This window comes from Myxocyprinus asiaticus, chromosome 14 (genome assembly GCF_019703515.2).
Source record: "Myxocyprinus asiaticus isolate MX2 ecotype Aquarium Trade chromosome 14, UBuf_Myxa_2, whole genome shotgun sequence".
Taxonomy (NCBI): Eukaryota; Metazoa; Chordata; class Actinopteri; order Cypriniformes; family Catostomidae; genus Myxocyprinus; species Myxocyprinus asiaticus.
The window spans coordinates 10,950,110-10,971,086 of NC_059357.1; the positions used below are offsets into that span (position 1 = coordinate 10,950,110).

General features: G+C 37.1%; 2 protein-coding genes across 2 annotated transcripts; both read right to left on the bottom strand.

The window, feature by feature from the left end:
• Positions 1-226: 226 nt before the first annotated feature.
• rdm1 (RAD52 motif containing 1) lies at positions 227-6,863 on the bottom strand. The gene is made up of 7 exons (XM_051716391.1): positions 6,634-6,863; positions 3,322-3,501; positions 3,027-3,149; positions 2,694-2,856; positions 1,371-1,469; positions 1,163-1,242; positions 227-819 (listed from the first exon to the last, which is right to left on the bottom strand). Exons 1-7 carry the CDS (start codon positions 6,736-6,738, stop codon positions 727-729), a joined length of 843 nt encoding a protein of 280 aa, XP_051572351.1. The 5' UTR covers positions 6,739-6,863; the 3' UTR covers positions 227-726.
• A 997-nt stretch (positions 6,864-7,860) lies between these two features.
• Positions 7,861-9,819, bottom strand: gh1 (growth hormone 1). Its single transcript, XM_051716401.1, has 4 exons — positions 9,682-9,819; positions 9,350-9,466; positions 8,219-8,380; positions 7,861-8,064 (listed from the first exon to the last, which is right to left on the bottom strand). Exons 1-4 carry the CDS (start codon positions 9,814-9,816, stop codon positions 7,861-7,863), a joined length of 618 nt encoding a protein of 205 aa, XP_051572361.1. The 5' UTR covers positions 9,817-9,819.
• Between the last annotated feature and the right edge of the window lie 11,158 nt (positions 9,820-20,977).

Sequence of the window (20,977 nt, forward strand, 5' to 3'; positions counted from 1 at the left end):
AAACTATTATCTCTAGCAATTGAGTAGAAAAACATTAAACTATTAAACTGATGGCGAGGTCCCGGATAGGGTTCCCTTACCTCTTTATCAGTGAATATCTATGACTTTTCCAGTCTTTTATGAGCATAACTAGAAAAATTAAATAAAATAAAACTACTGATCAGAAACAGACCCAAAACACATTAAAAACAGAAAGACAGGGACACAGTGCTAAGATATACAGCAACAAAATATTTTATTTTACACACTAGAAAACCAAACTTAACACAGACAAATAATTTTAATGATGAAAATACTACAACCAAACCCTCTGTCCTAATGTATTCTATTGTAAAGACAAAGTAATATGCCTAACAAAGAGGCATATTCCTTTCACAGTATATTTACTAACTTGGTCATTTATTGTGGATTCCCTGAATTACTTGTACTACCATCATGCTCAGTCAACATTTTGTTAAATATGGGGTCTTGAGGCAAATCACCAGGTGTTCTGCAAAGTCACTGGTTGTTGTACAGAAATAATGCCTTTGAGTGAAATCATAACATCCTGTATTAATACTGTCATCAACCTGTAATGTCTGTTGAGCTGTTTGTTTACAATGGCAACTGACTTTACAGGCAAACAAACAAAAACAAAAACTATGGAATAGATCACAGTTTTTCTGGTGAGTTATCTGGAAAATATTGGCTGCTTTGTGGGTAGAAGAAACTGCTCTTGAGTGGGCGTCAGTGAGTAAGATCAACGGTGAGGTCCCATGAGAAATCCTCTTCACTATTACTGTTAGCACCATCAAACTCATTCCAGGAGATGTCATTTACCTGGCAGATACAATTGCCTATTTATTAGCTCTCTGATTGCCATTTGCTAAACCACTGAGCAACTAGACAAGAACTGAAAGTGACTGCATAGTCCCTCATAGTAATAGTTGCTATACTACTGACCCTGAAAACAATATCTTATGAACTAAGATAACAACTAAATTATGAATCTGGTTCACAAGGGACAATATTTTATTTAACTGCCAATAGTTCCAATAATAAAGAATTTACACATGCAAAAGCAAATGGTGACTGACATTTAGAATATACTTCTCTGTTAATAACTCATTTGAGATGACCTGACTGTTTAAAGAACCTTTTACAGAATCAAAAGTGCACTTACCTTTATGACTCCTTCAGAGTTTTTCTCTGGAAGAATCTCATCCGGATCATGCTTGCATTCAATTGCTACTTTCCCATTTCCTGTGGCACATTATTTACATGTAATGGATTTTACCATTGCCTATGCATGCATTTAAAAACAAATAATTACCACTGATCACAATAGATCGTATAATGGGTGTATACTGTATGTTGGTAGTGATACTTACCAAGGATCACGAGAAGCACTTTTTCAAAGGCCCCCACCACAGCTTTGTCTTTGGCCCGTTTCATTAGTGTCCCTCTTTTTCTCAGCTTTTCCTCTGGGTCTAAAAGATTCAACATTTTACTATGTGTCGTGAAATGATAATGTGTTTCACATTAAAAATGCATGAGAGCACTTTTATAATACTAGAATAGAAGATACTGCACAATTCTATGACAGCCAACATAGGTATACTGTATATTCTAGAACGTGTTTTTGATTGTTGTTTGTGATAAATACCAAATAATTTCTAAATAACCTTAAAAGGGAATAGTTCACCCAAAAATGAAAATTCTCTCATCATTTACTCACCCTTATGCCATCCCATGTGTGTATGACTTTTAGGAGAACACAAAGATTTTTTTTAGAAGAATAGCTCAGCTCTGTGAGTCCATACAATGAAAGTTAATGGTGACCAAAACTTTGAAGCTCTATAAAAGCACATACATGCAACATACAAGTCATTCATAAGACTCCATTGGTTAAATCCATTTCTTAATCCAGAGAAAAGCGCAAACAAAATTGCTAAATCCAGTAATCTAATAGGTAATGGGTGAGAACATGCCAAAATGTACCATCAGAAGTCTATTTGGTGATCATGATTTAAAGCTCAATTACACTGCTAGTGCCATCTAGCGCTCTACGCATACATCAAGCACTAGGAAGTATAATCGAGCTTGAAATCATAACTGTGCCTAGAGACTGCAATGGAAAAGTGTACAGTGAAAAAGGAGTTACATGTTGGTCTGTTCTAACACAAAATCGATTGGATCACTTCAGAAGATATTGATTAAACCAGAGAAGTCTTATGGATTACTTTTATTCTGCCTTTGAGCTTTTTGAAGCTTTCAAGTTTTAGTCACCATTTACTTGCACTGTATGGACCTACAGAGCTGAGATATTCTTCTAAAAATCTTTGTGTTCTGCAAAAGAAAGTCATACACATATGGGATGTCATGAGGGTGACAAATGATCAGAATCTTAATTTTTGTGTGAACTGTTCCTTTAAAGGAATATTCCGGATTCAATACAAGTTTAAATTTTTCACTTCCACTGTAAGTGCCTTACTGTAAATGCAATTACAGCTTTTTTTTTTTTAAACAACCAAGGGACGAGTCTAAATTATTTTTTGTGGTAATCAACATTATGCCATAAATGCTTTTGATTGAGGTTAGCTTGTATTGAACCTGGAGCATTCTTTTATAGAATAACCTTTGCTTGACCCCAAGTCAAAAGTGTATGTAATAATTCATTCATAATGCATTCTGTTTTTAAGTTGTAAACTCACCTCGATCAATGTCAACGATCTCCTCTTCCACACCGACCCCATGGCAGCTCACATCATGCTGTGGGAAGGTCAATTCAGCTATGCAGCCATATTTCATAAGAATGCCCTGGCTGTCCGCGTCTTCTTGCCACCCGGCATCCGCACACTTTGAGATGTCCTTCAACTGTTGAAACACAACAAACATTAAACCTTTGTCTACAAATCATCCATAAATAGATACCACTAAAAAAAAAACAAAAAAAAAACTGAACTTCAATATGAGCCCATTCAATGTATAATCACACAAACAGAACAAGCGGACAATGAGGCATTGATTGGGTTATTGTTGCTTACAGTGACAATGCGAGTAGACCAGCCATTGAAGCCCAGGTAGTGATTAGCCAGGTCTTGACATTTGGAAAGGCTGAGAGGTTTAGTGCTATAGAAGGACAGATTCTGCTTTATGCTCAATCTCACCTGTGGGGTTGGTAGAAGGAGAGAAAGTGATATGCATAAATACTGTAAATGGATAAATAAATAGACTGCTTATAGTGCTACCAAATATCTGGCTTTTGTTCATTTGCAATATCTAAAATTATGCTTTGAAATAAGATACGACTACAAATGTAATTGTAACACATTAGGCTACCTTTAAAGGAGAGCTCTGGAAAAGACACTGTTTATCAGTGGCCCTCTGAGCTTTGGAGGCCTGTGCTGCTGAGTAGAACTTGATCATTGCGTAGAACCCGGGTTCTACCACTGTGGCATTGGGACATACCTTCAGCAGGTAGAGAGCTCCAAATGCTGAATACACGCTCCACAGGGACTCCTAAGAATCAGGTGAAATGGTAAGAAGTTCAATTAAGCCTAGGGCTGGGTGAATGTATGCTATCAATGGTGATTTTTCACTGAAAATCCCTAAAAGTCCAAAACTAAGCCGTCCAAAAAAGCATCCTTAATATGCTGTTTTTGGGCAAACATCCAGGTGGATGCTGCACACTAGTGGTGGTTGTGTAGATTCTGAAATTGAAAATATGCATTAAATAAACATTTAATTTCAACCAATAGGTTAAGTAATGGAGCTAAAATTCAGCTACATGTAAATCAGGGGTCCTTTCTGACATGGAGTGCCATTTTTAATTTTCCTTATTAATAGTTGTGCATCAAGAACTAGATCGGCATGCAGGTGCAGGGGACATCATATGAACAAAATATATATTCTTCTCTCTCACCGTTTCTCCCGTACAAATTATTAGCCTTCCCCTATGCATGCCAATGGGTTGTCGACCCTTGATGTAAAAGTTTCATTGTCCCGCTCATTAACATGTATTAAGTAATATAAAAATGTCATGTATATGAAAATTATGAATCTGTACATAAATAATTTTAATTAATCAAGGGGTCCTTGACCTGAAAATGGTTCTAACAATCTAGTAATATTTTTCCAGTAATAAAACAAAAAATAAATTTAGTAATAAATGCAATTGTATTGTATGCTTTTACATTAGTCTCAGTCCTTACCATGAATATCACATAGCCTAGGGTTTATAAAAAATTATATCTGAGCCCACCTGTGCTGAATTAAGGAAATGTTCAGCATGTAGTAAGATGCACTAAACGTCTACCAGTTTACCAGTGCATTAAAGGAATATTCGGGGTTCAATACAAGCTTAATCGTCAGCATTTGTGGCATAATGTTATTTACCACAAAAATTGATTTCAACTCTTCCCTCCTTTTCTGTCAAAAAAGCAAAAATCTGTTTCAGTGAGGCACTTACAGTGCATCCGGAAAGTATTCACAGCGCTTCACTTTTTCCACATTTTGTTATGTTACAGCCTTATTCCAAAATGGATTAAATTAAATATTTTCCTCAATTCTACAAACAATACCCCATAATGACAACATGAAAGAAGTTTGAAATCTTTATTAAAAAAAAAAAAAAAAAAAAAAAAAAAAAAAAAAATCACATGTACATAAGTATTCACAGCCTTTGCTCAATACTTTGTTGAAGCACCTTTGGCACCAATTACAGCCTCAAGTCTTTTTGAGTATGATGCTACAAGCTTGGCACACCTATTTTTGGGCAGTTTCTCCCATTCTTCTTTGCAGGACCTCTCAAGCTCCATCAGGTTGGATGGGGAGTGTCGGTGCACAGCCATTTTCAGATCTCTCCTGAGATGTTCAATCGGGTTCAAGTCTGGGCCACTCAAGGACATTCACAGAGTTGTCCTGGAGCCACTCCTTTGTTATCTTGGCTGTGTGCTTAGGGTCATTGTCCTGTTGGAAGATGAACCTTCACCCCAGTCTGAGGTCCAGAGCGCTCTGGAGCAGGTTTTCATCAAGGATGTCTCTGTACATTGCTGCATTCATCTTTCCCTCGATCCTGACTAGTCTCCCAGTTCCTGCCGCTGAAAAACATCCCCACAGCATGATGCTGCCACCACCATGCTTCACTGTAGGGATGGTATTGGCCAGATGATGAGCGGTGCCTGGTTTCCTCCAGACATGACGCTTGCCATTCAGGCCAAAGAGTTCAATCTTTGTTTCTCATGGTCTGGGAGCCCTTCAGGTGCCTTTTGGCAAACTCCAGGCGGGATGTCATGTGCCTTTTACTGAGGAGTGGGTTCCGTCTGGCTACTCTACCATACAGGCCTGATTGGTGGAGTGCTGCAGAGATGGTTGTTCTTCTGGAAGGTTCTCTTCTCTCCACAGAGAAATGTTGGAGCTTTGTCAGAGTGGCCATCAGGTTCTTGGTCACCTCCCTGACTAAGGCCCTTCTCCCCCGATCACTCAGTTTGGCCAGGCGGCCAGCCCTAGGAAGAGTCCTGGTGGTTCCAAACTTCTTCCATTTACAGATGATGGAGGCCACTGTGCTCTTTGGACCTTCAATGCTACAGACATTTTTCTGTACCCTTCCCCAGATCTGTGCCGATACAATCCTGTCTCGGAGGTCTACAGACAATTCCTTGGACTTCATGGCTTGGTTTGTGCTCTGACATGTACTGTTAACTGTGGGACCTTATATAGACAGGTGTGTGCCTTTCCAAATCATGTTCAATCAACTGAATTTACCACAGGTGACTCCAATCAAGTTGTAGAAACATCTCAAGGATGATCAGTGGAAACAGGATGCACCTGAGCTCAATTTTGAGTGTCATGGCAAAGGCTGTGAATACTTATGTACATGTGATTTTTTTCATTTTTTAAATTTTTGCAAAGATTTCAAACAAACTTCTTTCACGTTGTCATTATGGGGTATTGTTTGTAGAATTTTGAGAAAAATAATGAATTTAATCCATTTTGGAATAAGGCTGTAACATAACAAAATGTGGAAAAAGTGAAGCGCTGTGAATACTTTCCGGATGCACTGTACAGTGGAAGTGAATAGGGCCAATTTTTGGAAGTTTTAAAGGCAGAAACTTGAAGTTTATAATTCTAAAAGCCCTTAAATAAATTTTTTTCAGATAAAACTCGTGCATTATTTGAGCAGTTAAGTTGTTTAAATTGTAATTTTTACTGTAATTTTAGGGGTTGTTGACATTACATTGTCATAGCAGTTGTAAAACTTTACACAGAAAATGTTCCTAAGCGATTTTATCACACTAAGATCCTGTTAACACGCATATTGTTTACATCTTGTGGCTATACTTTTGAAACAGTGAGTATTTTAATGTTTACGGATTGGCCCCATTGACTTCCATTGTAAGTGCCTCACTGGAACCCAGATTTTAGCTTCTTTAAAAAATAAATAAATAAATAAATAAATAAATAAATAAAAAAGAGCAGATGCTGGACAAAATTACAAAAGTTTGGTAATCAATATTATGCCACAAATCCTGTCGGATGAGTTTATATTGTATTGAACACGGAACATTCCTTTAAATGTTATAGTCAACAAGACTAAATATTACCAACATACACTATGTCGCATAAAATCCCACTATCAGATACATTACTTACATAAATGTACGCCTCTGAAAATGTTGGCTTTATGTCCCAAATAAAAATGGTTTTGTTGTTTTCGAGAGGCACTTTAAACTCAATTATATCGACCTCAATCTCCATTGAAATGTAGCTTTTAAAAAAGCTAACGGTGTTACCACATAAAGCATATGACTGAATTTAAAACGGCAAAGAAAATGATAATAATCAGTTAACGCAAATCCTTTCTACTACTTCCGCAAACAGAATCGCATTTCGCGCTCATTGACGTCACTTACGTAATGCGCTGCGATTGGACCAGAGGCGGACACACAATAGAACATATATGAGGCCAATTTCTATGACGAATTAGCAAATTAGCATTGGTTGGCACATTTCAAAGGACTTTTGCGACATTTTCTATCAAATAGTGAGTGTCATGTTTTTTCATGACTAATTTTGTATTTTGCTGTTGAGATTCTTTCATATTATTTGGGCATTTTATGGGCCATTTTATCTTTTAAAAAGGCAAAAGCATGCTCATTTACATGCACATGTGTTGCAATAAATATTATGTTTTACAATTAACCTTTTGAATGTTTATCGGAATAAAATTAAATATTATTTACAAAATAGTAATGCATGTATAATGTATAAAATAATATATAATGGTCATAGACATATTAGATGCAGTTTAAAATTGTAATGGATATAACAAATACACACAGCATGAACAGAACAGGGCGAGCTAATACAAAGGTTAAGAACATAATCTATAATGTGAAAATACATTTAGAATGCCTACATTAATACACTCTTGAGTGAACTCATCCATCCGAATGACAGTTTCGACATAAGACACTGATTTTTAGTTCTTGAGCCACAATGTCCCATATCACTTATTTAAGCACTTTAAAATCAATTTGCACACATGAAAATACATTGCCATAAATTGCTTAGCACCTTTGTGAAATGTTAAATCAGATTCAACCTTCAGATTTTTAAGGAACAACTTTAGTGTATTAATTTACATCTGTGAACGAATGGATGAGAGCTGCCTAATGAGAAGAATAAATACAACAGTGGTATGTAAAGTTTAAATATGGGAGGGAACTGGGGCTTAGACTTAGACTTGCCTGGTTGCCATTTGCTGCAAATCCAAGATCAGATAATAATTAGTTTAGGAGGTTTTAAGGACTCAAACTGGTCTTGGATTGGCAGCAAATCACAAATGTGATACAGGCTTTGGCTGTCTTTTGACGCCCTCTACAGGGTGCAGTTGGAATCCAGGGATCTCCTGCAGTTTGCAACTCTAAGGTAGGTTTCCACCTTGTGCATGTCCTTCTTAAAGCAAGCAAGCAGATGAAAGCTCTCTCTGAGGTTGCCCTCCCCCAAGGTCAAATAGAAGTCTTCAAAAGGCAGTGGCAGGGAGTCATTGTCATCCATGTTGGGTTGGCCATCAAGGCATCCCTGTGCAGATACAAATACCAAATGATAATAAAGCTATTCAAATACAATTTTAATTAGTATGCCACTAAGCGTTCCTGGTATTCAGTCAGTATGTTCCCATAAAAGCAAGATGGTACTGTGCAACATTAAAATAACATCTCTGCTTATCACCCACCTTTATGAGTACATTGATGCCCACTTTCAGGTCAGCCAGCTTCTCTGTGATCTGGCTGGGGTTTCCGATGGTCAGGCTGTTTGAGACGGTTCCACTCAAGGTCTGGCTTGGGTACTCCCAGGACTCAATGAGGCGGAAAGAGATATGAAGGAGCTTCAACACCTGAAAAAGTGAAAGAAAATAAAGTGGCTTTATACCACTGGTCATTTTTTGTGTATGCTGCCCATATTTGGTCTAGCCCAACAATGAAAATATTTGAACGTTTTTGTACATTTGCTGTAATATAGTATATTATTGACATCCCAACTAACAATGTTTGGTTCCCAGACAATCTGGAAACCTTACTATTTGGTTATAAAAATAAAACCTAAAATTAACCATTTGGGAACATTCTGCATAGGTTCTTATTAGGTTGTCAAACAAAAACCTCCCTGCAACATTCTGGGAAGGTTTATGGTTATAAATATAAAACCTAAAAATAACCATTAGGGAAAGTTTTGTGTAGGTTCCTTTTAGGATGTCACACAAAAGCCTCCCTGCAACGTTCTGGGAACGTTAGTTTAGGGTTAAAAAAATTAGAACCTATTGAAAACGTTAGGAATTGGTTCTCAAAAAAAATTAAAAATAAAATGGGTTACTGAAAGCTAACTGTCAAAAGTAGCTTAGATATTGAGTGACACAAAAACTGACACCTGCCTGAAGAAAGACACCCTGAAGAGATGTACCGTGAGTAATCTACCACATTAGAATCTTTTGTGGTTGATGAATCCTTGATGATTTTATGGGCAATTTAAGAGTAAAATTTTCACCCAATTATTAGGCCATTGTTGTTGTCATTTGTAGTGCAGGCCCATCCATCTCACTAAGCCAAGGTAAGCAGCAAAAATGGTTATTTATAATTAAAATGTGTCAAAACATTTGCTTATATAGTTTAATTTGGTTATTACATTTACTAAATGTGACTATATGTCTCTGGCTTAATGTTTAGGTGAAACAGTGTAATGATGTGCCTGTCTGAAAACCCATGTGTACTGCAATGCTGTCACAAATTTAAATCTGTTATTAATTGGTTTGATACAAAATTTTGCTTCATGTAATTGCTTTTAATTTTGGCAGATGTTTGCTACTCACAGAGCTTTTCTGGGTTTCATCTTTGTCAGTGGGCGCCTCTATGGAGTCAGAGTTGCAGAAAGACAGAGGGAAGATTTTACTCAGCTGCCTACGTTCCTCTGGCAACAGGCTGTCCTCCTTGATAATGAAAGGTAAATGGTTTCATTTATGTATTTACACATATATGTTATATAATTATGATGAGATATCAGATAGCACTGTTCAAATGAGTTATCATCTTTCTCTTGAACTTTTAAACAATAATTGTTATGACCAATCAGTTCAGAAGAAAACAGATTATAATTTCAGAGTTCTTAAAAAAAAAAAGAAAAAAAAGAAAAGTAGAATCTTACAAAGTCATTGATCATTTTTGCGGCCAGCTGGTGCAGGTGTTGCACACGGATGACTGCATTGCTGAAGAGACGTTGGTTCTCTGAGGCTATCCCCTGGTTTACCAGCAAACTAAACAGCACCACCGACAACAGCATAAATGCTTGAAAAAACAAAAAAACAAATAATAATAATAATAATTATTATTATTATTATTTTTACCTCAAACCACTTGTTTGCCAGCTTCAGAAGAAATAACCCCATAACCAGTGATATCATGATTTTGGACTAAAATGTTGTTTGGCATCAAATCCTTTCTGTCATTTTGGTTAATGTGGCCTAATGAAATTTAACATAACTATCAAATCAGTTTCGTGGATGAGCAAACATTTAACTTCAAATTCAAAACACCAAAAAGTATAAAAGTCATACCTCTAGCCATTTTGCTCAATGTAAACGACCTCTGTTAGTCTTAGTTGAAGGCTTTTAAATGTTTGTGAATCTAGCTAAGGTGTACTGATATTTATATGTGAAATGAATGTGTTTTGATGCATCTTGATCGGAAACATGACAGTTTCCATGATAACTATGCTTTAATATGCATTGTTATGTGTATTTAGACAACATGCGTTAGTGTTGTGGTTCCGGTCGTTTATGTATATGGTTATTTCCATTGCTTAGTACTAACAACAGTGCAAATGATGCTGGCACAAGAGACAGCAGGTCATAATTTTTTTATTGAATATAACTGAAGATCCTTTGTAGAGACCTGTCTCCGTTAAATATTGTAGGAATTTTATGAAATTTTTGTGAAATCAGGAGAAAATGCTTTGGCACTTACTGCCTTTTACAGTGGGCTTTATATTCTGAAAATGTTTTAGAACACACTCATGTTTTAATACAGTGTCTGTTGTCTGAACAGTGCTACCTTCTATGTAATGAGATGATGTGTGTTGTATTACCACATACACTGGTAAATGGTGTCATCTCCTTCAGAAAGGACACCTTCTCAATAATTATAAGTGGGAATCGGGTCATATACGTGTGTGTTGTCACTCTGGGGATGTGGGAGGACTTTCCTACTCAGATGTCATGTTGGCCTGTGTGCAATATTCAACAGTTTTAGGGTTGTAAAATGTCAGTATGAATTCATAGTTTAATCCCTCGCTGGAAAAAAACCCCAAAAAAACAGAATACAATCTGTTTACCTAACCCTCATAGCGAATGCTCCGTCTGTCACAAGCATTGTAGGTCAGCTGAATCAGGGCCCATGTGGTTGTAAGCATCAAAAGAAAAATGCCCTTTTGCTATGATCTTGGATAGAGATGCAACATTTTACAGCCTAAATCTTAGATGCTAATTATTTGATAGCATTTTACAATAATGTTATAATTGTTAACATTAGTTAATGCATTAGATATAATGACTAACAATAAACAATCATTTACAGCATTTATTAATCTTGATTAATGTTAATTAATAAACAGTAATTTTTTTAGTTCATGTTAGTTCATAACTAATGTTAATGTATGCAACTTTAAATGTAAAAAAAAAAAAAAAATCTATTAGTATATTTTGAAATGAACATTAACGAAGTTTAATAAGTGCAGTAAAATTAATGTTCATTGTTAGTTCATGTTAACTAATGTAGTTAACTAAACAGATAAAACCTTGTAAAGTGTTACCAACTTTTTTTTATTTTACAGTTGGTAACCAATATGATTACTGATATTTCATGTAAATTCATCACAATGTAGATTCAATCTAGAATTTTACATGCTTCTAGTGAAATCAGGCATCAAAACTTAATATATTGTATCAATGAATAAATGTGTAATACAAAACCTGGGATAGGAAAAGAGTTTAGTGATTGAATTTGAAAAAATAAGCCCTAAGTTTCTGCTTCCAATATCCATAACTGCCAAATCATACAGATAACTAAAATAAAAACACAAATATTGGGTTGATACCAATAGTACTCATAGATAGATATTGTGCATATATTGTGCACAATATGTTGAATAGTGTAAGATAGATTATTAACAAAGGACTTTGCAAAAGTCCTCAAAAGTTTAAATGGGAATTTTATGTCTTAAAGCTGAAGTGTTTCAGTGTAAAAAATATTTTCTCCTATGCCAGCTTAATATGCAGAGACAACTTTGAGTTAGCCATTTGTAGTTTGTATTTCTCTAAAACTGAAAACACTGCGTCTCTTTTTTTTTTGAGCGACCTGTCCAGCTCGACACAACAACATTGACTTGACCAATGGCGTGAGCCGGGGGTGGGACTTTCTGTTTGTACGATGAACAACAGATGGGGAGTGTATTCGGAAAGCTTGTTTGAAAACAAGATTTATTTTTGCAATTCCAGTCGAGGGCACTAGGAGCACAGAAATTACACGTCAGCTTTAAATAGTGTTTATATGTGTGGTAGAGATGCACCGATGCATTGGCCAAACATCAGTATTGGCTGATAAAAGGAATTAAAAATGTGTCGAACAATTAGCCTACAATTCGTGTGTGAAAGAAAATGTCTCTTGTACTTTGAACTGGGTAACAATGACTGCATGTGTAAGCTTTGCACTTCAAGAATTTCATGAGGTGGAACTATTGTTAAAACTGTGAACACAGCTAATTTGATTACTCACCTTAAACTCCGGCGGGTTCGCTAAAGGGGGGGGGGGGGGAGGCTATATCGCGAAATAAGTTTACGCTTAAAGCGTAATACATAAGTCAGACATATGTGGTATCGTTTGAAAGCTTAGAATCTGAAGTTTTAATAGAATACCATAACTTGTGCATTTATGTTTCATAAAATAACAAAAAATAAAGGCTGAAAACATCTGCATCGCAAATAAGTGCCACCTAGAGGTAATGTGCTAGAAATATTAATATGAATATAAAATTCTTTCACATAGCACTTAAATGGGGAAGTCATATATCAAATGAAAGCTCTCACTCACAGGAATGTGACATACAGTTTATTATGTTGCCCTAATATCACAGTTCAAAATATTTTCAAAAGAATCACAAAGTAAAATATGATTTCTGTAAGACATCAAATACAAACGTCTCTTTTGTGCGGCGATCATTGTTGCTGTAAGCTCCAAAACTTTTTATATGCTTTTACCTTAGGCAGATTTCTACAAAATTAGCAATATTTTACTTGTCTGTGAGCTTGCTTGGGTGAATATAATGTTATATCTTAGATGTCCAGTAGAACAAGCATGCTAAACAAATCATCAGAAAAAGCTTCACACATCAAGGAATTTTTTCTAAAGCAGAGGCTACTACTGCAAAAAAAAAAAAAAAAAAAAAAAAAAAAATCAAATCTTTATCATTCAGATAATGCAAGTTGAGAACATTCATGAAATCTTACCAATTTGATGTGAGTTGAGGATGTTAATGCAAGTAAATAATGTGCTTTTGTTTCAGTATTTTTTTCTAACCAGTTACTGTAAAAAATGGAAGACATAGAGAATAAAGTTATTATTTAAATTTCCCTCAAAGTTTTGTAATTAATTATTACTGTAGTGATATGTTCTAGTGTATATAATTGTTTTCTCCAACAGTTCAACTGAACAACATGTTAGTGTTACTGGAACAATCCAATAAAAAGTAATCTGATATTGGACTTATCTATTCTGAATGGAAACTCTCCATTTGATATCTCTCCAACAATATAACAGCATGAAATGATGAGAAGTTGTACTGAAGTCCCTCATGGTTGGAATAATAGTTTAAAAGACCATCCACTCATGTGCCACATTGGCCTACCAACACATGATCCACCTCTGTTTTGGGCTCTGGCTGTTTTGCCAGATTTGTGGAAATTACTGACAAAATTACTGACGATAACACTGGTTTGTTTTGATCACAGGCAGAAATAACTAGTCTGAAATTAATTTAGCTACTTATACTGTATTACACTGTAGTAGCATGATTGTGCTGTATTTAAATGGACTCTATGCATGGCACCTAGCCAATTTCCGGTACAATCTCTGGGCAATAATGTGCTTCCGATATCATATTCAGCCATAGCAAAAGTGTCAAGAGAGCTGCATCAAACTACTCTCTTTTTTCCCCCTAAATAAAACGATTGATAACAACAAATGTGATATTATTTGGAAAAGGAATAAAAAAAAATTGCAAAAATGATCTCAGTAATGAGCTCCAATAAGAGCAAATACATACGATATGAAGCTTGTAGAATGGCCGGGCACAGCTGTTATGTTGTATAAGGCTTTCAATTCCATTTACATGCAGCAACTGTACAGCGATTTACAAGTCAGGAATACAACAACACAAGCAAATATTATTAAAAAGAGCACAAACAAACACCATAAAATGAAGTTAGGGAGACTGTCTGTTGCTCGGTTGAGGTTTTAGCTGCATCCACAGAACAAAGAATCACAAAAACACTAAAGCTTTTACAGTATGCCTACAGATTATTTTTTTAATTATTATAATTTCCCTTTTCAAAAGGATATTCTTCTGTAGAAAAAACTTACAGTTGAGGACTGATTATTAGTTTTTATTCATACGAACTGTAAAATTACACCACAATATTCATAATTAAACAGCAAAGATGATACAATAACACCATAACACAACGCAATCATTATTTACTGTGGCAAATTATTGTGTCATTGTTAATTGTCACTTTTTGCTTTTCTGCAAATAAAAAGAAAAAAGAAGGTATAAAATTTTCACTTCTCATAAGTATTTCTCCATCATCAGGACTCCATCAGTTTGGCTAATCCATCCCCACTCATATGACAAATCTCTCAGAAACAGGATGCCATTTTTATTAACATAAATTACATTTATAATCAGTTTTGGGTTACTCAAAAAAAGTAATTCATTACTAACTACTAATTACATCTTCTACAGTGTAATTAGATTACTGTACTAATTACTCTGTCTGAAAAGTAATTGCATTACTTATTACTAATTACTTTTTAAAACCCTTATCAACCTTGACCAGATGAAAAATACAAGGATAGACATGAAATTGTTCTTTTAATCCTTTCAAATAAATCATATAAAATCAAATAATTTAATCATGAAATGGCCAAAGAATTTAAGGAGGCTGCATTAAATTAGAAAACATACATTTTTAGTGGTGGCGTAGTGGGCTAAAGCACAGAACTGGTAATCAGAAGGTTGCTGGTTTGATCCCCACATCCACCACCATTGTGTCCTTGGGCAAGGCACTTTACTCCAGGTTGCTCCGGGGTGATTGTCCCTGTAATAAATGCACTGTAAGTCGCTTTGGATAAAAGCGTCTGCCAAATGCATAAATGTAAATTCACTATTGTTTATATAGAATTGTTCTATAGTCTATACAGTATTTAACACAGTTACATCAGAAGTAACTATAATTAAATTACAGGAAAATTAAGAGTAATCCCTTACTTTACTTTTTTCAATGAAAAAGTTATTTAATTACAGTAATTAATTACTTAGTAATGCATTACACCCAACACTGGTTGATTCTGTTGAGTGTCTACCCTCTGAACATGGTACCTCAGTCAAGTGTGAGAAACCAGTACTCCCTGCAGAAGTTGCCCTGTCAGGTGGATCTAGGAAAAGCATCCTTCCTCTAAATTCCACCCTAATGATTATGAAAAGAAAGAGCATAGCTGCTCCTCTGTCAGCTGGGCATTTTCAGTTGGCAAAAAATGCTTTGGTGGACACACACGGTCTTAGAGTTTGTACAGTATATGCTGAAGACATACTAGCTCCTGTTGGCAGTGACATGCAGGCATTCAACTGGCCTTTATGCTATTATATGCACTCAAAAAATATTTTGGCCTATTTTTAATATTTACGCATTTCAATTTCAAATTGAATTGTGTAGTTTGTTTGGCAAAATTAAATTAATAAATCTTTTTAAAAATGTTGTTAAAGATTACTCAATGCAATTTGATGTAATTTTGTTATGAAAATGAAATGTGTAAATCTTAAAAATGGTTTTTGTTGGTGTGGTGATAGTGTACAGTACAATATATATATATTTTTTTTAATGTTTTGTCTTGTCTATAAGAATGAGTTGGTTGCCGAAAATAATAAGTAATGCTACTGGTTTTTGTTTGTGTTATTTCACTACTAACCACAAGGAGGCATCACTAAGTCCCAAATGTGTCCCAAAAAAGACCATAAGACCATATTATAGACCATATTATATTATTTGAATTTTAGAATATCTTTATTGAAAGAACTTTATATTATTTTATGCATTCATGATTTTTCAATGAAATTTGTGTTACTGATGCCGGAGTTGCATGTTATAAGCCCACCATAAATTTGCACTTTAAATGTCAACTGATTCTATAGCATTTCCGCAAACTAACACTCTGAGATTCCACATCCCTTGAAATGTTGATCAGAGCACTGAAAATGTGGTCACAGTATCACATCCCTGATCCTAATGGAATAAATGGAGATACTGTAGCTTCATCTCATATTAAGGTGAGTTGGTGCAATGATACTACTATCCCATATCCGAGACCGCTACATACCAAGGACATTTAAATGACAAGTTCTGTATCGTGAACATGACCTACCAACCCGTTTCCGCTCCCCACTGTCAACTCGGATGAAATGGGATATCATCCTCTCATTGCTCTGTTTTTACTCTCTTTTTAACTTTCACTTTCGGCCTCATTTTTGGGTAAACTTACTTAAAATCTCTTGAATTTCCTGACATATCATTTATACAATCCTATATCGATCTTTAGGCAAAGCAGAGGCACTTGCCCCTTATGCCACCTGCTACATGTTCATAATGCCTTCAAAGGCCCAAAGACCTTTGACCCCCACTGACCCTATCATTGTAAATTGTTCTTGAAATTGTGATGTCCTTTCGGCACTTTCTGTGTCCTTAAACGCTTAAGGGATTTGCACAGGACAAGTTGTACACAGATCAGCTGGGGAACCCTCCTCCTCTAATGCAAACTCCACCTTGTTCCTTTTCTCATCAACTCTTGTTTCAAAGAGGGCAATGTTACACATCAACCCTGGAATGCCTTGACTCCACCCTTCTCATTCTCAAATTCCACAAGCTGCTTATCACAGCCTTTGGGTCTGATCATGTTGCAGCACTTGGGGCAACTGTTGGTTCTTTGCATTGAAGGCACCACTAGTTGATGGGACAAGCTTCTCCAAAGCTTCCTTTGCTTGCATAAAGGTTAAATCCCAAGACAGGCTCTTCACATTCCCATGCAGCCTGTAAAAGAAGCAAACAAAGAGTGTTCAGGTTAAGTGCGCTGTGATGAAAATGCTGAGTAATGTGTAGTCTATTCAAATCAAAATAAAATCCCTTTATTGTCACTCAACCATATACACAAGTGCAACAGTGGGTGAAAGTCTTGGGTGCAGTTCCAAGCAACATAGCGATATGACAATTACAATAAATATCTGATGTACACATAACACAGTTTACACATCTTGTTACACAACATATATATATATATATATATACACCTAATAATATACAATTTACAGTATACACAAAATAAGAAGACTGTATACAATAAAAATAATATACAATATACTGTATACACAGTATACAGTATATACAAAGTCTGATTGCTTGGGGGAAGAAGCTGTCATGAAGTCGGCACTTCGTTGCAATACCGCCTGCCTGATGGTAGCAGTGAGAGCAGCCCATGGCTCAGGTGGCTGGAGTCTCTGATGATCCTCAGAGCTTTTTTCACACACCACCTGGTATAGATGTCCTGAAGGGAGGGAAGCTCACCTCCGATGATGTGTCTGGGAGTTCAAACCACAATTTTCAGGGCTTTGCGGTTGAGGGCTCACATCCGATGATGTGTCTGGGAGTTCAAACCACAATTTGCAAGGCTTTGCGGTTGAGGGCAGTGCTGTCACTGTACCAGGCAGTGATGCAGCCTGTCAGGTTGCTCTCTACAGCGCTGGTGTAGAACCGTGTGAGGATGCAATGGTTTATTCCAAACTGCCTCAGCCGTCTCAGGAAGAAGAGGCGCTGGTGAGCCTTTTTCACAACGGCCTCAGTGTGGACGGAACATGTGAGTTTGACACTGAGGAACTTGAAGCTGCTGACTCTCTCCACCGGTGCTCCATTGATGGTGAAGGGGTTGTGTTCTCTGTCTTTTCTCCTGAAGTCCACCACAAGCTCCTTGGTCTTACTGACACTGAGGGAGAGGTTGTGCTCCTGACACCAGCTTGTCAGAGTGTGCACCTCCTCTCTGTAGGCTGTTTCATCATTGTCAGTGATCAGACCTACCACCATCGTATCATCAGCATACTTAATGATGGCATTGGAGCTATGTGTTGCCACACAGTCATGTGTGTACAGGGAGCACAGGAGTGGGCTGAGAACACAGCCTTGCGGGGCTCCAGTGTTGAGGGTCAGTGATGAGGAGACGTTGCTGCCCATTCTAACCACCTGGCTTCGGCTTGACAGGAAGTCCAGGATCCAGCTGCACAGCAAGATGTTTAAGCCCAGAGCCCGGAGTTTCACATCAAGCTTGGAGGGCACTATGGTGTTGAATGCTGAGCTGTAGTCTACAAACAGCATTCTCACATATGTGCTCCTTTTTTCCGGGTAGGAGAGAGCAGTGTGTAGTATAGATGCAATGGCATCATCAGTGGAGCGGTTGTTGCGGTAAGCAAACTGCAGTGAGTCCAGTGAGGCAGGCAGCACAGAGCAGATGTAATATTTGATTAGCCTCTCAAAGCATTTGCTGATGATGGGGGTCAAAGCAATAGGGCACCAGTCATTTAAGCAAGTGATTTTGGATTGCTTTGGTACAGGCACAATGGTGGACGTAAATATTTTTTTCAATATTGCAGTTTTTTGTTTGTTTTGTCTACAATTCTTGTGTTTTTCATCTTGGATGTTGTCTACCTTATTGTCTACAATAGACAAACACTTTTGGACATTGGTTCTTCTATAGCACACTGAAAACCGGACATTAAATACCTCAATGCCGACCCACTGTTTTCAAACATGACAGCAGAGCCCTTTGTCTGGGCTGCCAGGCCGTGGAAATGTAGCCGGAAAAGGGGAAGGAGAGCCGGCACAAATCGACCCCCGCCACCCAGCATTCTACTGGCAAATATTCAGTCTCTGGACAACAAGCTCTGTTAGCTGAAAGCACGGATCTCTTTCCAATGAGAGACGAGGGACTGTTGCATTATCTGCCTTACAGAAACTTGGATGACTGCGGATGTTCCAGACTCCTGTGGGGTTCTCAGTGCACCTCTAAGACCTCTAAGGTAAAAGCAGAGGAGGTGGTGTATGTTTTATGATCAACAAATCCTGGTGTGATCAAGTCTTTCTGCTCTCCTGATGTGAAATTTCTCATGCTTCTGTGTCGACCATTCTGGCTACCGAGGGAATTCACAGCGATCATTATCACAGCTGTGTACATCCCCCCACAAGCCGACACAGACCGGGCACTCAAGGAACTGTATAAGAGTATTAGTGAGCAGGAAACCACGCACCCTGAGGCTGCATTCATTGTGACCAGGGACTTTAACAAAGCCAACTTCAAGTCAATAGCACAGAAATACTACCAACACATCAGATGCAACACACGAGGGGACCGGGTTTTGGACCATAGCTACTCTCCCTTCTGGGATGGCTACAAATCCCTCCCCCACCCACCATTTGGCAAATCGGACCACTCTTCCGTTCTCCTTCTGCCCGCTTACAGGCAGAAACTGAAACAGGAAGCACCCGCCCTCAGAACAATCCAGTGCTGGTCAGACCAATCAGATTCTATGCTACAGGACTGTTTTGATCACATGGAATGGGAGATGTTCCGTTCCGCCTCTGATGACGACATCGAGGTTAACGTAGATACCATAACGTGTTTCATCAGGAAGAGCATAGATGATGTAGTGCCAACCAAAACAATACGGATCTACCCTAACCAGAAACTGTGGATTAATAGCGATTGTTCGTGCGGCACCTAATGCGCGGACCTCTGCTTTTAATTCCGGGAACGCAGAGGAGCATAAACAAGCCAGTTATGCCCTCCGCAAAACTATCAGAGCAGCCAAACGCCAGGAGACAGGGTTGATGAAACATGTCCTACATGTTTTCAGTTGTTCTGAGTTGGAGCTTTGGCCTGTAGTGGTTGCGCACCAGACATTTTGGCCATGGTGCTCATGCAGGTGATGCAGGTTCAGATCTGGCCAGGTTTAAATTTAGGTTCAAATGTCATGTCCGTGATCCCATTCTCCCAATAATTTCCAGTCCTATCTCGATCAATAAACAGCCCCCAAAAATACAATTGCAAGTAACACAAATTGCAAAAATAAAAAGATACTGCAAGTATATTAAAGTTTTCAGTATTTATAAGTCACTGGATAACACTTGAATTTATTCAGGGGAACTTCTTTTAAGAGTCCATTTAGCAGTTCAATAGAAGAGGACACAATGTGATAAACTAAATTGAGAAAATCAAAACAGAAGGCAGCAGCTAATTGTACTAAGGGTAAATGGCAACAAAAAGCATATTTTTTGCAAATAGTGTTGCATTTGATGCAAATAGATGCATTTGCACTCCTAATTAAATACTAACAAACAGTATAGAGGCATCACTGCATTGTGTTTATTGTGTTTATTTAGAGTCCCACAGACACCCTACAACAACCCCTAAATCTAAACCTAACCCTAACCTTACCTTACAAAAATTTACCATGGTTTTACTATCATAGTATCACTGTGGTATTTTGTAGTAAAATTATAGTAAACCACAAAATTAAACATGGTTACTGGATAACAAAGGGAGAAATTGAATTTGGGATGTCAGCTTGAAAAAATGTTTCCACAGTCTTTACACACTATGCTATTGCAGCAACACGAGGGCGCAGTTTGACTTTAATTTCTGTGTTTCCACCAGACTATTGGAAGGCAAACAGCCCTGCTGTGTGGCATGTGCTATTTATACCTAGTGCAAATGGTCACTCTGAGAGAGGGAAAAAAAAAAAAAAAAAAAACTGGGTAAAATGTTACATACAAAGAAAAATATACTACTCGCATAATAAATATAAATGTGTTATACATAGCAAGTGCATAATGATTCCATTGATTTCATTATAAATGCTGGAACAACTAACATTTATTACTGTGATCTATAACAAACCAAACTCTAAGAGTCTCTCCAAGCAGACATTTATTATAAACCAAGTCACAGTTGGGTAAAATTATCATTGGCTAATTAAATAATAAATGAGAGTTTATCACACAAGTATTTACACTAATAATAAACCACCATTACTGAGTGTCATTCCAATGGGAGTGAAAATGAATGAGCATATTAAC